General features: G+C 48.3%; 1 protein-coding gene across 1 annotated transcript in view; it reads right to left on the bottom strand.

Moving 5' to 3' along the window:
• Nucleotides 1-8,801, bottom strand: part of LOC111146687 (family with sequence similarity 135 member B) — a 172,383-nt gene extending 163,582 nt beyond the window's left edge. Inside the window, exon 1 of the mRNA XM_022502346.1 lies at nucleotides 8,725-8,801. Within this exon, the coding sequence (XP_022358054.1) occupies nucleotides 8,725-8,801 (77 nt within the window). The remainder of the gene's footprint in view (nucleotides 1-8,724) is intronic.
• Between the last annotated feature and the right edge of the window lie 6,504 nt (nucleotides 8,802-15,305).

Genomic DNA, 15,305 nt, shown 5'->3' with positions numbered 1-15,305 from the left:
TGGGCACCTAGCTAATACCAGAGAAAACAGAATCCAAATCAAGATCTGGGTCTGTGCTCCTTCCACTCTATCACCTTCAGGACCAGAGGCCTTTCACTCCCCTGAGAGGGCTTCGCAAGAACCACTTTGAGTTCAAAACTAGAAAGGGCCACTCTGCCCAGGGGTTTCTGCCTGGCCTCTGATTCCCCCTGTGGGCGGCTCTGAGCTCTTCAGAAGCATGTTAATCTGAGCCCCCTGGGAGGGGTTCTTCTTCATAGACCAGCTGAGCCTGTCCTCAGCCAGGGGTTAAGAGGATAAAAGGCTTAAAGCATCAAGCTCAGAAGTCACAGATTCAAAGGCAAAAGAAGAAAAAATGGGACAGGACAATTGTTGACAGGAATGTGGATTTGCTAGAAAAATAATCCAGCATCTTCCAAATGCATACTTGAGTAAGGGTCTTAGGAATAATTCTAACAAGGCCTTTTGACAGGGAGGAGGAGATCAAATTTTTTAATTACAACAATTATGGAATTTTATTCTTAGAGACCATGGAGCCAACCTACATGTCCTGAGCTAGAAGGAACCCTTGACTCAGACCGATAAAAATCCTGAATCACGCTGACTTGTAAAAAAGTAAAAGGTATCTGTCTGTCCGCACACATGGAAAGTCATGGGTCTGAACTGGTACATTAGATCTCTGATTTCTGTGCCACGAATATCGTGCCCACCGGCCATTCATCAGGGCACACGGTCCGTCTTCACAGCAAATGGACCACTGTCAAGGCCCTGGAGATACTCACCGGTGGGTCCCACATGCCCTGCCTTCCCAGAGTCATCCTGGCCTCTCTTTACCCAGCAATGCTGGACATCCAGTGGGGTTCTCAACCACTATAATCCCACTCCCATTCAAAAGTGAGGGAATGAATGAAAAGGACAGCAAAATATTTTAATAAGAGAAGTGAGGAAAAGGATTGTTTCTGACAGAACCAGACAAATCAATTAATTGATCTCTGGCAAGCAAAGATAATTGTATTTCTGAGTCCATTAAGGCACATCGGGGCTGGTTAACTCATTTCACAGGGAACTGGTTGTCGCCGGCCATTAGCTGATGATGGGGACATCGAGGCATAAACGCAAGATGGCATTTTCCTTCAGGAAACCCTTGACTTATGACTCAACCGTTTTCACTCTAGTAGAGAAAAGGCAGGTGAGTTTGTTCAAAGGGGATCTCAATCCTAATAATTCCGTGAGTGTCTGACCTTGGACATCAGATCTGATAATACTGATTGAGGCCAGGAGATGAATCTCAACATCAGGGAAAACCTTCACTCAGAAAGAAAGCCAGTCTGAATTAAGACTTAAAATGGAATCTGAATACATTTTCAAGGACAAATGTTGGCTCCCTTTCAACAAACAATATTGGGCATATCACGGTCATATATAATAAGCACACATGAGATCTTAATAAATCGATGACTACAAATGTTCACATAGTGGGGGGTTTATACTTGTATACTTTATACTTGTTCGCTCAAGTACTTCCTTATGAGAAGACTGTTGTAAATGAAGTAAGACTTTCCCTTCTGCTTCTGGCTTCCAGAATCCATACTGGAAAACTTACACGGAATCTCCATGGGCTCTTGAGCAAGAGCAATCCATGTGCAAAAGGAGGTAAGGTCCTGTCTCCTCCTGGGGAAGGGGAGACGCCACAGTCCTGCTACAAAGGAAGGGACCTGGGCCTATTCTGTTTGGAAGAAGAGGTTTTCAAGCAAGGCCAAATTTGCTCAGTGTGTGGACTGCTCCCTTGGGTCCTAACCCAGTCATTTTCCACCTGGGAACCACCTGTAGAACTTTACAAGTGCTGGTGTCTGGGGTCCCACCCTAGAAGTTATTTATTTAATTAGCCTGGAGGGTGGATGATTGCAGATGATTGTAGTACACAGCCTAGGTTGACACTGTCACAGAGACTTTCTGTGCTGTTACCCCAGACCCAGATGGAGAACACACGAAGACGTGGTTTTCTGAGCCTCATGACCAGCGATTCTGACTTGGTAGGTCTGGGACACGGCCAAGGGTCTGCACCTCTAGCGGAAGTGTAATGGTGATGCTCCTGCCCATGGGCCACACTCTGACATGCAGTGATGTAAATAGTATGTTAGAAATCAGGAAGTGTTTTCTCACTGTGGGGATCCATGGGACCCCATCCTAGTTGCAAGAAGTTCTCAAAGAAGCAGAAAGTTCTATCAGGGCAAATACAAGCTCTCATGGATCTCCAAGGATATGCCAGGCTCTGCCGGGTCAGGCACAGGCCATATAAAGTCAGGTAAGATCAGTTCCTTACACTTAAGGAGCCTCAAGCCACTTGACAAGAAGACAAAACCAGACAGGACATCACCACTATTCCCTTCTGCAGCCTGGTCCTGTCCCCCACCTTTGATGTCTCAGAACATCGGTGGCACTGACATTAGCATCCTGATAGTCACCAGTCTAACAAGAGACCAGCTGCGGTAAGTTCTGTGATCCTCCAGCCCCGCCTTTGTACTCTTTGCTTCCCCGTGGCCTTCCAGGTGGGCTCTGCTTCCTGACACTACCGAGCCATTCCGTGGTGTGGTCCTCCCAGGTCCTCTGCATGGCTGACTCCTACCCACTTTTCAAAAGACAGCTTTGGGTGATCTCCTCCTGGGACACCTTCTCTGACTCTACGCACAGAGTGGCTTCCCCTGCTGTTTCTCTTCATAGTATCCGAAGTCCGTCTTTGTCACAGAACTTACCCTACCTGGTGGCCATTCCCTGTGTGTGTATCTGCCTCCCTTATTAGCTGGCAAACACTCTGTGGGCAGAGTCTCTCATCTTCATGTTTCTACAGCCTTTTACAACAGCATACGCTTACTAGTGTTTATAGGAATGACGATGTGAGTGGATGGTGGAATAAAACCTAGGAGAGGCAGGCTTTTAAAATTATGGGAATGAGGGATTCCTACAAACTGGGCTGGATACAGTAGATAAAGACCAGTCAACAAATAGTCTGACATGAGATTCTATTTAAGCTAGAACTTAATAGGGTAGAATTTTCAAGGTAGATATTACAAGAAGGACACTCAAGAATGATTTGAGCATAGACAATAAAAATGAGAAATTTAAGGTCAAACCATTTAAGCTTTGAACACTGAGATGGGTGAGAGCATGAGCAAGCTAGAGGGTTGTAAACAGGAAAGCAGGTGGTCCCACTATTCGTAGTGTCGTAGTGACGACAACTTAGATGGTATTTACCAGGTACCAGGCACCAGGCTAGCTGTTCTGCATATATTACTTCATGCGATTCATACCATAAGACTTCTTCTGATTACCCTGTGAGACTGTGTCATCACCATTTTACAAGTGACAAAATGGTGGCTCAGAGTGTTTTAAAAGGACATTTTCACATTCTCAGAGCCTACAAGGGGACAGAGTGTGGCTTCACATTCAGGTCTGACCCCCAAGCCAGGTTCCCCAGTGCCTCCCTGCCCCAGCCCTTTTTGTCAGGATGAGTCTTGCTGCCAGGCATGGGTTGACAATTCACAGTGCATGTTGACTGGTTTCAGGAGATATTTTCCCTTGGAGAATTTGCTTCAGTCAATATAGACTTAGGAGAAATGCAAGTTGACTGTTTGCTCAAAGCAAACACCACCAAAAGGCAATATGCATTCTGGGACTAGAAAAACCATCCACAAACGTAAATGTACAAGAAGCAAGTAATCCCCAAATGGGGCAGAATCTCATGCAATATTCTCAGTTCTGCATCCACGTGCTTTTGACACATCTCACAGCGTCTACCTGACCAGAATAGGCAGTGATGATCTGAAACATCGGGATGGAGGTACCAGGGGCATGTCTCATTATCCGAGAAACTGCTGAAATGTGGATGCCCACAGTCAAATTCAGTGTAAGGAAGGACATTTTCCTTCCTTTGCAATCCCTAACTCTAATTTCTACCTCCCAAGGACCTGTGGAGAACATCCTCAGACCCAAAAATGGGCCAGCCTCCCCAAAGCTGCCTTCCTTTTCTTCAATGGCACAGGGAAATCCTCCATTTTCTTTCATTTGGGATGCACCTCACCCGCTAGGCTTAGATCTCAGTCATCACTTCCCCATGGAGTGTTTGCTGGGTAAAGTAACTTCATCTCACCATGAGCATGGTTCCTGTGGGATTCGGAGCAGGAAAAACCTTGGTGATAGAGTTGTATGGACCACAGCTGTTAGGCACTCCTCTGAAGGATGCAGAATCCTGGCTGGTGCTGTACCTAGCCTGTCCACGGCTCTCTATAGCCTTGACCCAGGGGACTGGGGACCCTTAACTTCAAGGTCTTACTGCTGGCAGGACTCTAGATATCTTAGAACCCACTCTATTCTCGTAAGAGCTCTGACTGCCTTCATCCAAATGATGTCCCAGCCTGTTGATGGCCAAGGCTGCTATGAAGCCCACCATAAGTATGCTCCATCCTAAGACGATGCCCTCATCCACATCAAAGTGCCAACACCACGAAGGGTTGGCATGGAGAGCAGGAAGAAATTCCTGAGAGCCCTTGTTCCACTAGAACCGTGGTCACCAACTGCCGATGAATTCATACTTACAGTAACAACATCTTCAAGCATGCAACTCCAATATACGTATATTTATTTACAACCCCATACCCATATGATTGCATAATCCTACACAATAGTCATTGTAAGCATAAAGAAGGATCTTTTAAAAGATGAGATAAGGGGGGCGCCTGGGTGGCTCAGTGGTTAAAGCCTCTGCCTTCGGCTCAGGTTATGATCTCAGGGTCCTGGGATCGAGTCCCGCATCGGGCTCTCTGCTCAGCAGGGAGCCTGCCTCCTCCTCCTGTCTCTCTCTCTGCCTGCCTCTCTGCCTGCTTGTGATCTGTCTGTCAAATAAATTTAAAAAAAAAAAAGATAAGATAAGGAATTCAATAATACTTGTTTTAAAAATTAATTACTTTTTATATTAAAGGAACATATAACCTTTTTGCTCTTACTAAAAATATGCATATAACAGTGATTAGATACTCTGGTTTTAATTTAGTTTAATTAAATATTAGACTTCAGTGCTGAGCATGGCTACACAAGAGAACTCCTCAAAACACACAAACCTAGAGGATCTTAGGCAGGCAGAGTGAGTCACGGTTTCCTCACTCGTCTGGTAAACTCCTTAACCAACTGCGCAGGGCCCTCTTCCAGGTTTGGGTGTGTCCCTTGAAATGTCCTGCTTCTGGTAACGGTTTCATACAACACCTAGTCAACACCTGAAGCCCCAGAATATTATTAGGATTAGGTGTATCGTGAAGAATTACAGTTACAGGGGCGCCTGGGTGGCTCAGTGGGTTAAAGCCTCTGCCTTCAGCTCAGGTCATGATCCCGGAGTCCTGGGATCGAGCCCCACATCGGGCTCTCTGCTCAGCAGGGAGCCTGCTTCCCTTCCTCTCTCTCTGCCTGCCTCTCTGCCTGCTTGTGATCTCTCTCTCCGTCAAATTAAAAAAAAAAAAAAAAAAAGAATTACAGTTACAACTCCGTATATCAAATAGTTCTTTACATAAGTTCAACTTTCTAAGCCTACCTATTTTTGAATCTGATCAGTTTGCCATTCCATCCCAGGGTGCATCTGAGCAGGAGAAGACCAGGGCAGTTCTGTCCTTTCCTGCTCTTCTCCATACTTTCATTAGCAATATTACCTTCGATTCATGATGGCTTTACAGTATTTATTTTTAAGCCACTTGTTATTTTATGAGGGTTAGTGTAATTAAAGGAAGAAAATAGTTCATGGATGTGTATACCCGTCCAGTCCCAAACTGCAGTATCTGGCAATGTGAGGGTGACGTCATCAACGCATCTGTACTGTGGGAGGCCCTTTCATTTGATGCCAGAGTTACTGTGTAGAACTCACGACTAGGTGCCATATGGACACAGATTTTTCCAGGGTCATTCTGGATTCTAATTTTTTTTAAAGACTTTACTTATTTATTTGACAGACAGAGATCACAAGTAGATGGAGAGGCAAGCAGAGAGAGAGGGGGAGAAGCAGGCTTCCCGCTGAGCAAAGAGCCCGATGTGGGGCTCGACCCCAGGACCCTGGGATCATGACCTGAGCCGAAGGCAGCAGCCCAACTGACTGAGCCACCCAGGCATCCCTTCTCTCTGATTTTTGATGAAAAGAATTATAAATGGAAGTTTTAAAATTTTCTTCCCACATCTTGATGGATGTTTTGTGTAGTCCTGGGCTGGGGGGAGGCAGCCCACCCTGGAGACTAGGCTTACATCATAGAAAACAAGCAACTCAGCCCCAGAACCCCCCTCTATTACGTTAGAGCTTCGAATTGTTCCATCCCCCTGATCCCGAGTTACCCGTGGGGCAAAGTAAAGACACTACCACTTGGGCTATGGTTGGTGATGAGGATTTAGGAACTCATCGTAGAAGTGTCTAACACATGATAGACACATGACATTCTCCAATGTGAACAGGAGAATGGGGGGAGGTACCAAATGGACTCCAGGAAGCGGTAACCAAGCCAGGACTCGAGAAGCCGGGCCCCAAGCCCAGAGTCTTCCCACTACACCGCACAACTTTTGATCAGGTGAGGATGGTCTGACTGATGCTGACAAGCTTCTGGAGGATGCCTAGATCTTTGCTTACTGAAAACTCAGCTCCACAACCCCGACCAGAAATGAGGGCCCCCGTCCCTAGGACATAGCTGGTCCCAGGATCATTGCCCGTTCCCCGCACCACCTGCTTCAGGTCACCCACCAACATGTCCTGGTCACTGAATCTCCTCATGGAACAAAGAGCCATCATGCTTCCATGCTTCCATGCTTCCATGGCACACTGGAAGCAATGACTTCCAGCTTCCATGGAATGGAATGACATCAGCTTCCATGCTTCCAGGCGCACTGGAAGCAATGACTCCGAACGATCCTTCTGAAACTGGAGACGGACCCGGTTGGCAGAGGGCCAAAGTGTGAGATGGTCTCTACTTCTCCGCCCTGAGTCTAGACTGTCCTTGCACTTGGCCTTGGCCAGCGGAAGGCCCAGGAAGCCCCTCTGTGAGTTCGAGGCTCCCTGGCAGGATGTCGTGTGTGTTTCCATTCCTGTTTGTAGGGCTCATCTGCCGCCTCCCAGCCGAGGGCCCAGGCCTGGAGCAAACCACGGCAAGGGCGGCCAGGCCCTGTAATCCAGCTCAACCTGCCTGCCCTCGGAATCCACAGCTGAATGGAAATCTGCAGTTTTAAGGCACTACAGTTAAGGTTCGGGATACTCTGTTCCCTGGCAAAAACAAACCAAGAGATGGAACCACTTAGAAGCATCAAATTGAACAAAGATCAAAATGCTCAGCAAAGCTTGATTTTAAAGTAACCTTCCTCCTCTCTCCCGCGAACCTCCCCTCCTCCCTTCTCAGACTTGCGTTTCAGGACTAAGGAGGACACTGGCAGCTCATCCACAATTCCTGTTGAAACCAGTTAGATCCTGTATTTCCCAATGAAACAGCCCAGCCCCTTCCTCTTTCCGATTTCAATTTTGAAGGCTGTGGGCTGCCGGCTGGTTCCTTTGGCCCCCGCACAGCAGTAAAACTAGTGTTCCTCTTTACCCCTAACCTTGTCTTGGGTTGTATTCTGGCTCTGAAGCATGGAGGTCAGTTTTCCACAACACAGATACCTCCTATTTTGCACTGTTAACTTGAACACATCACCAATGTAGTCTCTATGAACTTAGGTTTCCTTGTCTGTAACCCAGGGAAAGCAGCGGCTGCCCTGGGAGAGCCCAGAGCCCTCCGGTGGGACTAGAAGCTTCACATACACCATCCCACGTGGTTATCATCTGCAGTGACCTTGAGAGGAAGGTCTGTCCTGAAGACCTATTGAGGTCACGCGTGTACAGCACCAAATTCAGTGCATCCTTAAAGACTAGAAGCAATTACACTTTAATTCTTTACTTAAAGAGGACATCATAAATTTTCAGTCCTTGAGAGATCTAGGCACAGGTATTAGGTATGATACACAGTTTTGGGGAAATGGGCCTACAAATATTGATCATGAAGACATCTTATTGTCAGAGCTATACAAGCAAGCTTCATTTCCAATAAATTCACTTCCCAGTAAAACCAACCAACGTACATCAAGGGAAGAGGAACCCAGAAGAGCGAAGGTGGACGGGAGTGCAGGAGGGAGGGGAGAAATTCACACTCTCAAGTCGGTCAGTGTATGGGCGATTTTCAACCTCACTAAACGTTTGGATGTTCCACTTGGCAGGAAAAATAATGAAAATCCTTTTCTTGTTAATCCAAAATGTCCTACCACCTGTCCTTACCACCTCTATTTCTTGCCAGGAGAAACACACACATACACAGAGGACCCTTGAACAACAATGGGGTTCGAGGCACCCACCCACAGTCAAAAATCATGTAGGACTTTGGACTCTCCCAAAACTTAACTACTACTAGCCTACCGTTGACCAGAAGCCTTACTGATCATAGAGACAGTCAAATACACATATTTTATATGTTGTATGTATTACACACTGTATTCTTAACCTAAAGGAAGCTAGAGGAAGGAAAACGTTATTAAGCAAATCGTAAGGAAGAGAAATAACATCCATAGTGCTATGCTGCATTTAGAAATCCATTTTCTACTGGACCACACAGCTCACACCCGTGTCGTTAAAGGGTCAACCATGTATGTATGTACACAACAATAGATACAGAGATACATACTTACCCTCTCTGAAAGAGATCCACATTATAAAATTTATGTAGCTCTACAGAAAACTCAACCGTTCCTTGTACTTCAGACATGATCTTTTTGGTTCATTACCTGAAAAAGAAGAGAGAAATTAAGAGCTTGAGATTCCATCAGCCAAATAGAGAAAAGCTGGGCTTCCACAGGGGAAACCCAATGTACTTGACCAATGGGAGCATGGTGCGTTCATTGGATGTCATCACGCGAGGTTCCCTTTACAGGAAAAGACAGAGACAGAAGACACACTTACTGTCGCTCGGCTCACTCCTCAAAGGACCAGACTTGGACCCAGTTGTCCTAATCCTAAAGTGGGGCCAGTCTACAGCGCTTCCTTACCTGTCAGTGTCATGAAGCAAAAGCAGCCCAGCCATGAGCACAAGGCCAACGGCCAATGGGGAGAGTCCCAGCTCTCCCACTCTCTACCGGTGTGACTGAGCAAATTACTTAATGTCTTCTCTATAACATGACTCCTGGTAATAGCACAGAACAGATAAAGGATGGACGGATTAAATGGGTCTACCACACAGAGCACTTTGCACAGTTCCTGACATGCACAACGATTAATATCAGTAATTGAGAGTGACTTTATCATTGTTAGCATAAATGCCATCTTGAAAGGGCTAAGGGGCCTGGAGGGGCAAGGCCAGATGTGTTCTCCACCGAGCACGGGAAGCAGAGGGAGTGGGTGCCACTGCCTAGCAGATGTTGAGCCCAGCTCGACAGGATACTCATTTTCCCAGCGAAGAAACCTGAGGGCCAATAACAAGAGGGCTGGATGGGGAAGAGGGAGGGGACAAAATTAAAACAGTACAAGTCTAGGAAGAGAAATGAACCAAGGGGAAGAAAGACTCAAAGTAGGCTGAATTTTCTGAGGGTATGAGACTATCTAGACACCAACGATTAGGAGGAAGGGAAAGAAACTGACTTTTATGGGGCATCTACTATATACTCTTGGGGCTGCATGAAGTATTTTCTGTAAGTTGCCTAATTTTGACCAAGAAGAATTTTGTGATAAAGTTTCTTGCCCCATAATGTAGATGAGGAAAAGGATCAGAGAGGCTCTAATCTAAACCCACTTTCCTCCTCTAGAATGCTCTAGTGTTATGTACTGTGGAAGGTGTCTGCACTCCCTCCAAGCCTCAGTCTGCCACCATGTGTAATGGGACGATACAAGCTACGTAGGATGAGTTCCCATAGAATAGGAGATAATTACTTGCAATGAGCAGGTTCTTGGGGAACCAGCAGGTTCTCCCTGGATAGTGGCTGGCATGATGTTGGGAAAAGGGATAATGAGACAGAGGGAGGAGGGAAGCCAAGAGGAGATCCAGTCTCTCCTACCTGGCACCTAGGTCTCCTTTGAAAGCCTCTCTTCTCTCTACTCCCCTGATGCCTCAAAGACCAGAACACCATCACTGGGGTTCAAAGTACAACTTCACTGTAGCCAGTGGGGTCATGCCAGGCCAGCTCCCAAGAATAAAAACACAAGAGATTAACGTGGCCTTGACTGTGTGCCTTGGCTCTGACACGGGTGCCACGCAGGGAAACATTTCTGAAGATGCAGAATTCCGCTGGCCAAATTAAAATGCAGCAGATCCCAGAACACAGCCTCTATAAATCCTATAAGCGGAATTACAAGCTGGCCCACCCAGAGAAGTCTGGCTCCCAGAATGCACTGAAAACCAGTCTCCGTAATGGGAGAGCCCTGGAGGTGCACACCTGAGCCGGTCAAGGTCAGAACCACGCACCCCCCCCCCGGCCCCAATTTCAATGTCGAGGCACTTCCAGTAAGAGCTGGACAGGGGGCCAGCAAATAAAGCCACTCCGCACCTAAATTCATTATCACGTGAAACATGGGGACAGCTGCCCCTTCCCTACTTCCGTCTCCCGTGCTCAGTCTCAATCCTTAGAATCCTGCAGAGCCAGCAAGCCATCTGACCCCTGCCTGTGGTGGCAGGACCAGTAATTCCTGACCCTCCCAGATCCCCGGCCTTGGGAGGATGTTACAGAGTAAGGAACAGAGGGAGAGCCAGAACAGCACACACTAACACTCCAGCCTACTGCACACCAAACACTGCTCGGGGGTGGCGGGTACGTATGTACTTCACGCCCACCATGAAACATGTCTGCAGCGGGCAGTCCTGGCACCAGTCACCCAGGAGGCAGCCACGCCATACAGAAGAACAGCACTAACCCAGGAGCTACAGACACTACTTTTCCATCTCTGGCCCTTACCGGTAGAATGGCTGGGACAGTGTTTTTCTGGGGAGTTAGTCTTTAGAAGAAAAAATACTTAGTGCATGGAGAATACCATGCAGAACATTGTTTTCTCCTGGGAAGATGTGCCCTCGTGCCCTCATGCCCTACTGCTCAGGACATGCCCTACTGCTCAGGACACATTAGCTGGAACACGTAAATGCAAACCCAGCTTATGAGTGGAAAGCTACCTGTTCCTTTTAAGGTCATGTGATTCATTAAAACCCAAATACCAAGTTAGTTCCTGAGGAAGATGAGTTCACATTTAAAATACCAGTTTTGGGGCACCTGAGTGGCTCAGTGGGTTGAGCCTCTGCCTTCGGCTCAGGTCATGATCTCGGGGTCCTGGGATGGAGCCCTGCATTGGGCTCTCTGTTCAGCAGGGAGTCTGCTTCCCCCTCTCCCTCTGCCTGCCTCTCGGCCTACTTGTGATCTCTCTCTCTGTCAAACAAATAAATAAAAATCTTTAAAAAAATTAAAAAAAATAAAATACCAGTTTTACAGTGTGGAGATTCCTCAAAAAATTAAAAACAGAAAGAGAATATGATCTAGTAATTCCACTGCTGGGTATTTACCCAAAGACAACAAAAACACGAATTTGAAAAGACACACGCACCCTTCTGTTGACTGCAGCATTGTTTGTAATGGCCAAGATAGGGAAGCAGCCCAAGCATCCACCGATAGACGAACGGACAAAGAAGACGTGGTACATACTCACAGCAGAATATTACTGAGCCGTGAAGAAGATGAAATCTTGCCTTTTGCAGGAGTGTGGAAGGAGCTGGCAGATACTACCCTAAGTCCATTAAGTCAAACGGAGAAAGACAAATAACAGATCATTTCACTGACTTGTGGAATCCGAAACACCAAATGAACAAGCAAAACCGGAAACGTCTCACAAACCGGAGGCTGTGAGATGGGAGGGGCTTGGGAGACAGGTGAAGTGATACAGGGGAGGAAGGGGTACACACTTCCAGTTACAAAACAGAGTCCCAGGGTGGACAGTACTGCATAACGAATACGGTCGCGGACACCGTCCTGCCGTGCGGTGACAGATGGGGACCGCGGCTAGCACAGTGGGCGCTGAGTCATGTGCAGAACTGTTGAGCCGTGCTGTCGCGCGTGTGATACTGCACGTCAATGACATTGCCATAACAAAGACACAGAATAAAATAAAATACGTTTGAAAACTCCATATTGGGGCACCCGGTGGCTCGGTCGGTTGAGTGTCTGGCTTTCGTCTTTGGCTCAGGTCATGATCTCAGGGTCGTGGGATCAAGCCCCACACTGGGCTCTGCGCCCAGCACAAAGTCTGCTTCAGATTCTCTCTCCCACTTTCTCTGTCTCTCCCTCTCAAATAAATATATACAATCTTAAAAAAGAAAAACTCTCCATATTGATTTTGCCAGTAATTGTACATGGTCCAGTTGGCAGAGATCGCAGGAATCTGTAGGAATCCCCAATTAATCAGCTTGGGTCCCAGCCATCTCCTCTGCCCTTTCTATCTGAGGAACAGAGAGAACATAGTCAGAGGAGGGGCTACACGTGGGGCCCCAGGTCAGCAACCTCAGCATCACTTGTTTTGAAAGCAAAGTCTTGGGTCCCCCCCTCAGATCCACTAAGCCAGAAACTGTAGGGACGAGGCTCTGGAAAGGAGTCCACGCCCTCCAGGGAACGCTGATGCCAACACCCTCTCAGAACCACTGGTGCACAGTCTAGGGGCTGCAGTTTCCCAGACCTGAGATCACCAGCTGCCTGGGGGCTGCCTCGCCTTGGGCCCCCTGCTTCACTGGATCTCTGTCCCTCAGCCTCCTCCGCGTGCTGTGAGGAGTAAAGGACTGCCTGCCCCGTCCGGTGATTTTCATGATCAACAGAGATCAAGCACAGGGAATGGCCGATACGGGTTAGAGCACACACACACAAGACAGGCATTTTTAAAAATACAGGCCAGATTTAATTTAAAAAATGTCCCACTGGGCAGGAAGATGCCAGCTCTGTGGGAGGAAGTGCCCCATGACAGCGTCTGTAAATATACAAATGGCTCAAAGAGCGGTCACGGCGGTATCCCCATCGCCCACATGGTAGAATTCACCGGCTCCTCAAAATACACAGGGTGTGGACTACTAAGGGGCGCATTATGGATCCACGGCCGAGTAACAAATAACCCAAGCCTCCCACGGGCACAGGGCCGGTAGGTGACACACGCTCGTACGCTCCCCACTCACATTACGCTCATACATCCAGGGCACACTCCGACACCAGCACAGACACACACACCAGGTGTACACACATAACACCCACACGCCAACACATGAGACCACATGGCATATCCCCCATCACATGCAACAGGCAACACACCTGACCCATGATACACACAGGCACCACACCCACCCCACGTGCACCAGTTTCTGCACTGACTTCCTGCTACAACCAGCAACCGTTCCCAAGCTGGAGACTGCGATCATCCGACCACATCTGCGGCCCCGAGAGGCTCAGCTCCCTACATGCATTTCCTGAAAGCCTCCTACACGTCCAGGAGCTGCACCTGTGAGCTCAGGGCTAGGACAGGGTGATCGAGTGCCAGTCGAAAGGAGAGGGAGGAGGACGGGGAGGGAGAGTCCTAGATGCTCAGGGAAGGCGCTCCTGGGAAGGCAGACTTGTGAGTGGTGAGGCCATGCCCAGTCCAGGGTCACCCATGAAAACCTTCCTCCACTTAAAAAGCGAGAAGGGATCCGTGCATCTTGATGTTTACGGCTGCGTTATCTACGATAGCCCAACTGTGGAACGAGCCAGGTGTCCATCAGTAAGCGAACGGATAAAGAAGATGTGGTTCGTACACAATGGGATAGTCCACAGCCATCAGCAAGGAGGCCATCTCGCCATTTGCAACGGTGTGGACAGAGGTAGAGTGTATCACGCTAAGCAACATCGGTCAGAGGAAGAGAAACATGATGTCACTCCTACGTGAAATTTATGAAACAAAGTGAATAAGCCGAAGGGGAAAGAAGAGAGAGAGAGAGAGAGAGAGAGAGAGAGATCAGAAACAGGCTCTGAACCCTAGAGGACAAACTGGCGGTCACCAGAGGGGAGGGGAGGGGAGGGGGGGGGAATAGGGGATGGGGATTAAGGAGGGCACCGGCTGTGACGAGCACGTGTGTCGCAGGGAAGTGTGAATCACTGTGCTGTGCACTGGAAACTAATATTACCCTGTACATTCACTAATGGGGATTTAAATAAAAACGTTAAAAACAAAAAGTAAGGAGAGCTCCCTGGCAGGTCCTCGGGGCCTCAGCATCGGCTCACCTGCCATGCTGTTTCCCCCACACGGAGTAAGACCCCTCCTCCAGGCAGCAGCGCCACCGGCCTGCACCTGGGTGGGGCCAGCTTACACCTGGCGAGCCTGGTGTAGGGACGGGCACCCACAGACACAGGCGAGGGTACAGGAAGCACCCCTGATGCATCTGGCAGAGACGACGGGACATGAGCTTCAGAGAGGCCTTCCTTGTGGGTCGGGGAGAGAACAACGTCGGTCTCTAGGGCACCACACACGTGCTCTGCACCAGCCGGCCGGGTCCCACTCACACCGGGTGACCTCGAACCTGCTGCTGCCTTCCCCGGGCCTCATCTTCCTCCTCTGTAAAATGGGAGTCATCATCACACATTCTTCATGGGGTTGTTAAATGAAAGATGTTAATACACGTAAGGCATTTAGAACCTGGCATAGAATGGAGCCCAACAAAAGCCGGCTAATGTTAATTTTATTCCAGGAGGCAGAGTGGGAACAGCACACCCTGGAGTGCCGCCACCCCTTGCTTCGCATTCATTCAGAGCGATATTGATCGGACACCCCCCCTCACACAGGCCCGCCCTTTCTGGGAGACTTCTCCCAGCCCCTCTGTCCCCGACAAGAGATGGACCCATCTCCTGAAGCAATGAACTTCTCACCACTGGGGGCGGCCCAGGCACAGGAGGGGCCCTGCTTCAGGGATCCAGGCCCCCGAATTGTGTTTCAGTGGCAATGAAATTCCCTCTCAGCCTCAATGTCCTAAGACCCCATCGGCCCCAGGCAGACCATGTTAGCCCACATCAACAAGGAACAAGACAACAGGTTCGGAAGAAAGCAGAGGAGATAGAGTGGAAAACCACTACAGGCTTTGCATTGCCTCTCTGAGCCCAGATTTCCACATCTGAATGTCGAGGGAAAACCAACAAAGAGAATGATTTGCAAGGGTGGCTAATGAAAGGGATTTTTAAAAAGCAGGAAACTGTTTTCAGTGTCAAATAGGGTCTTATTGAAGTAAGGAACA

Source organism: Enhydra lutris, unplaced genomic scaffold, assembly GCF_002288905.1.
Source record: "Enhydra lutris kenyoni isolate GAN:26980312 unplaced genomic scaffold, ASM228890v2 scaffoldscaffold14, whole genome shotgun sequence".
NCBI lineage: Eukaryota > Metazoa > Chordata > Mammalia > Carnivora > Mustelidae > Enhydra > Enhydra lutris.
The sequence above is the reverse complement of the archived record's forward strand: the minus strand, read 5'-3'. Positions and strand labels throughout refer to the sequence as shown.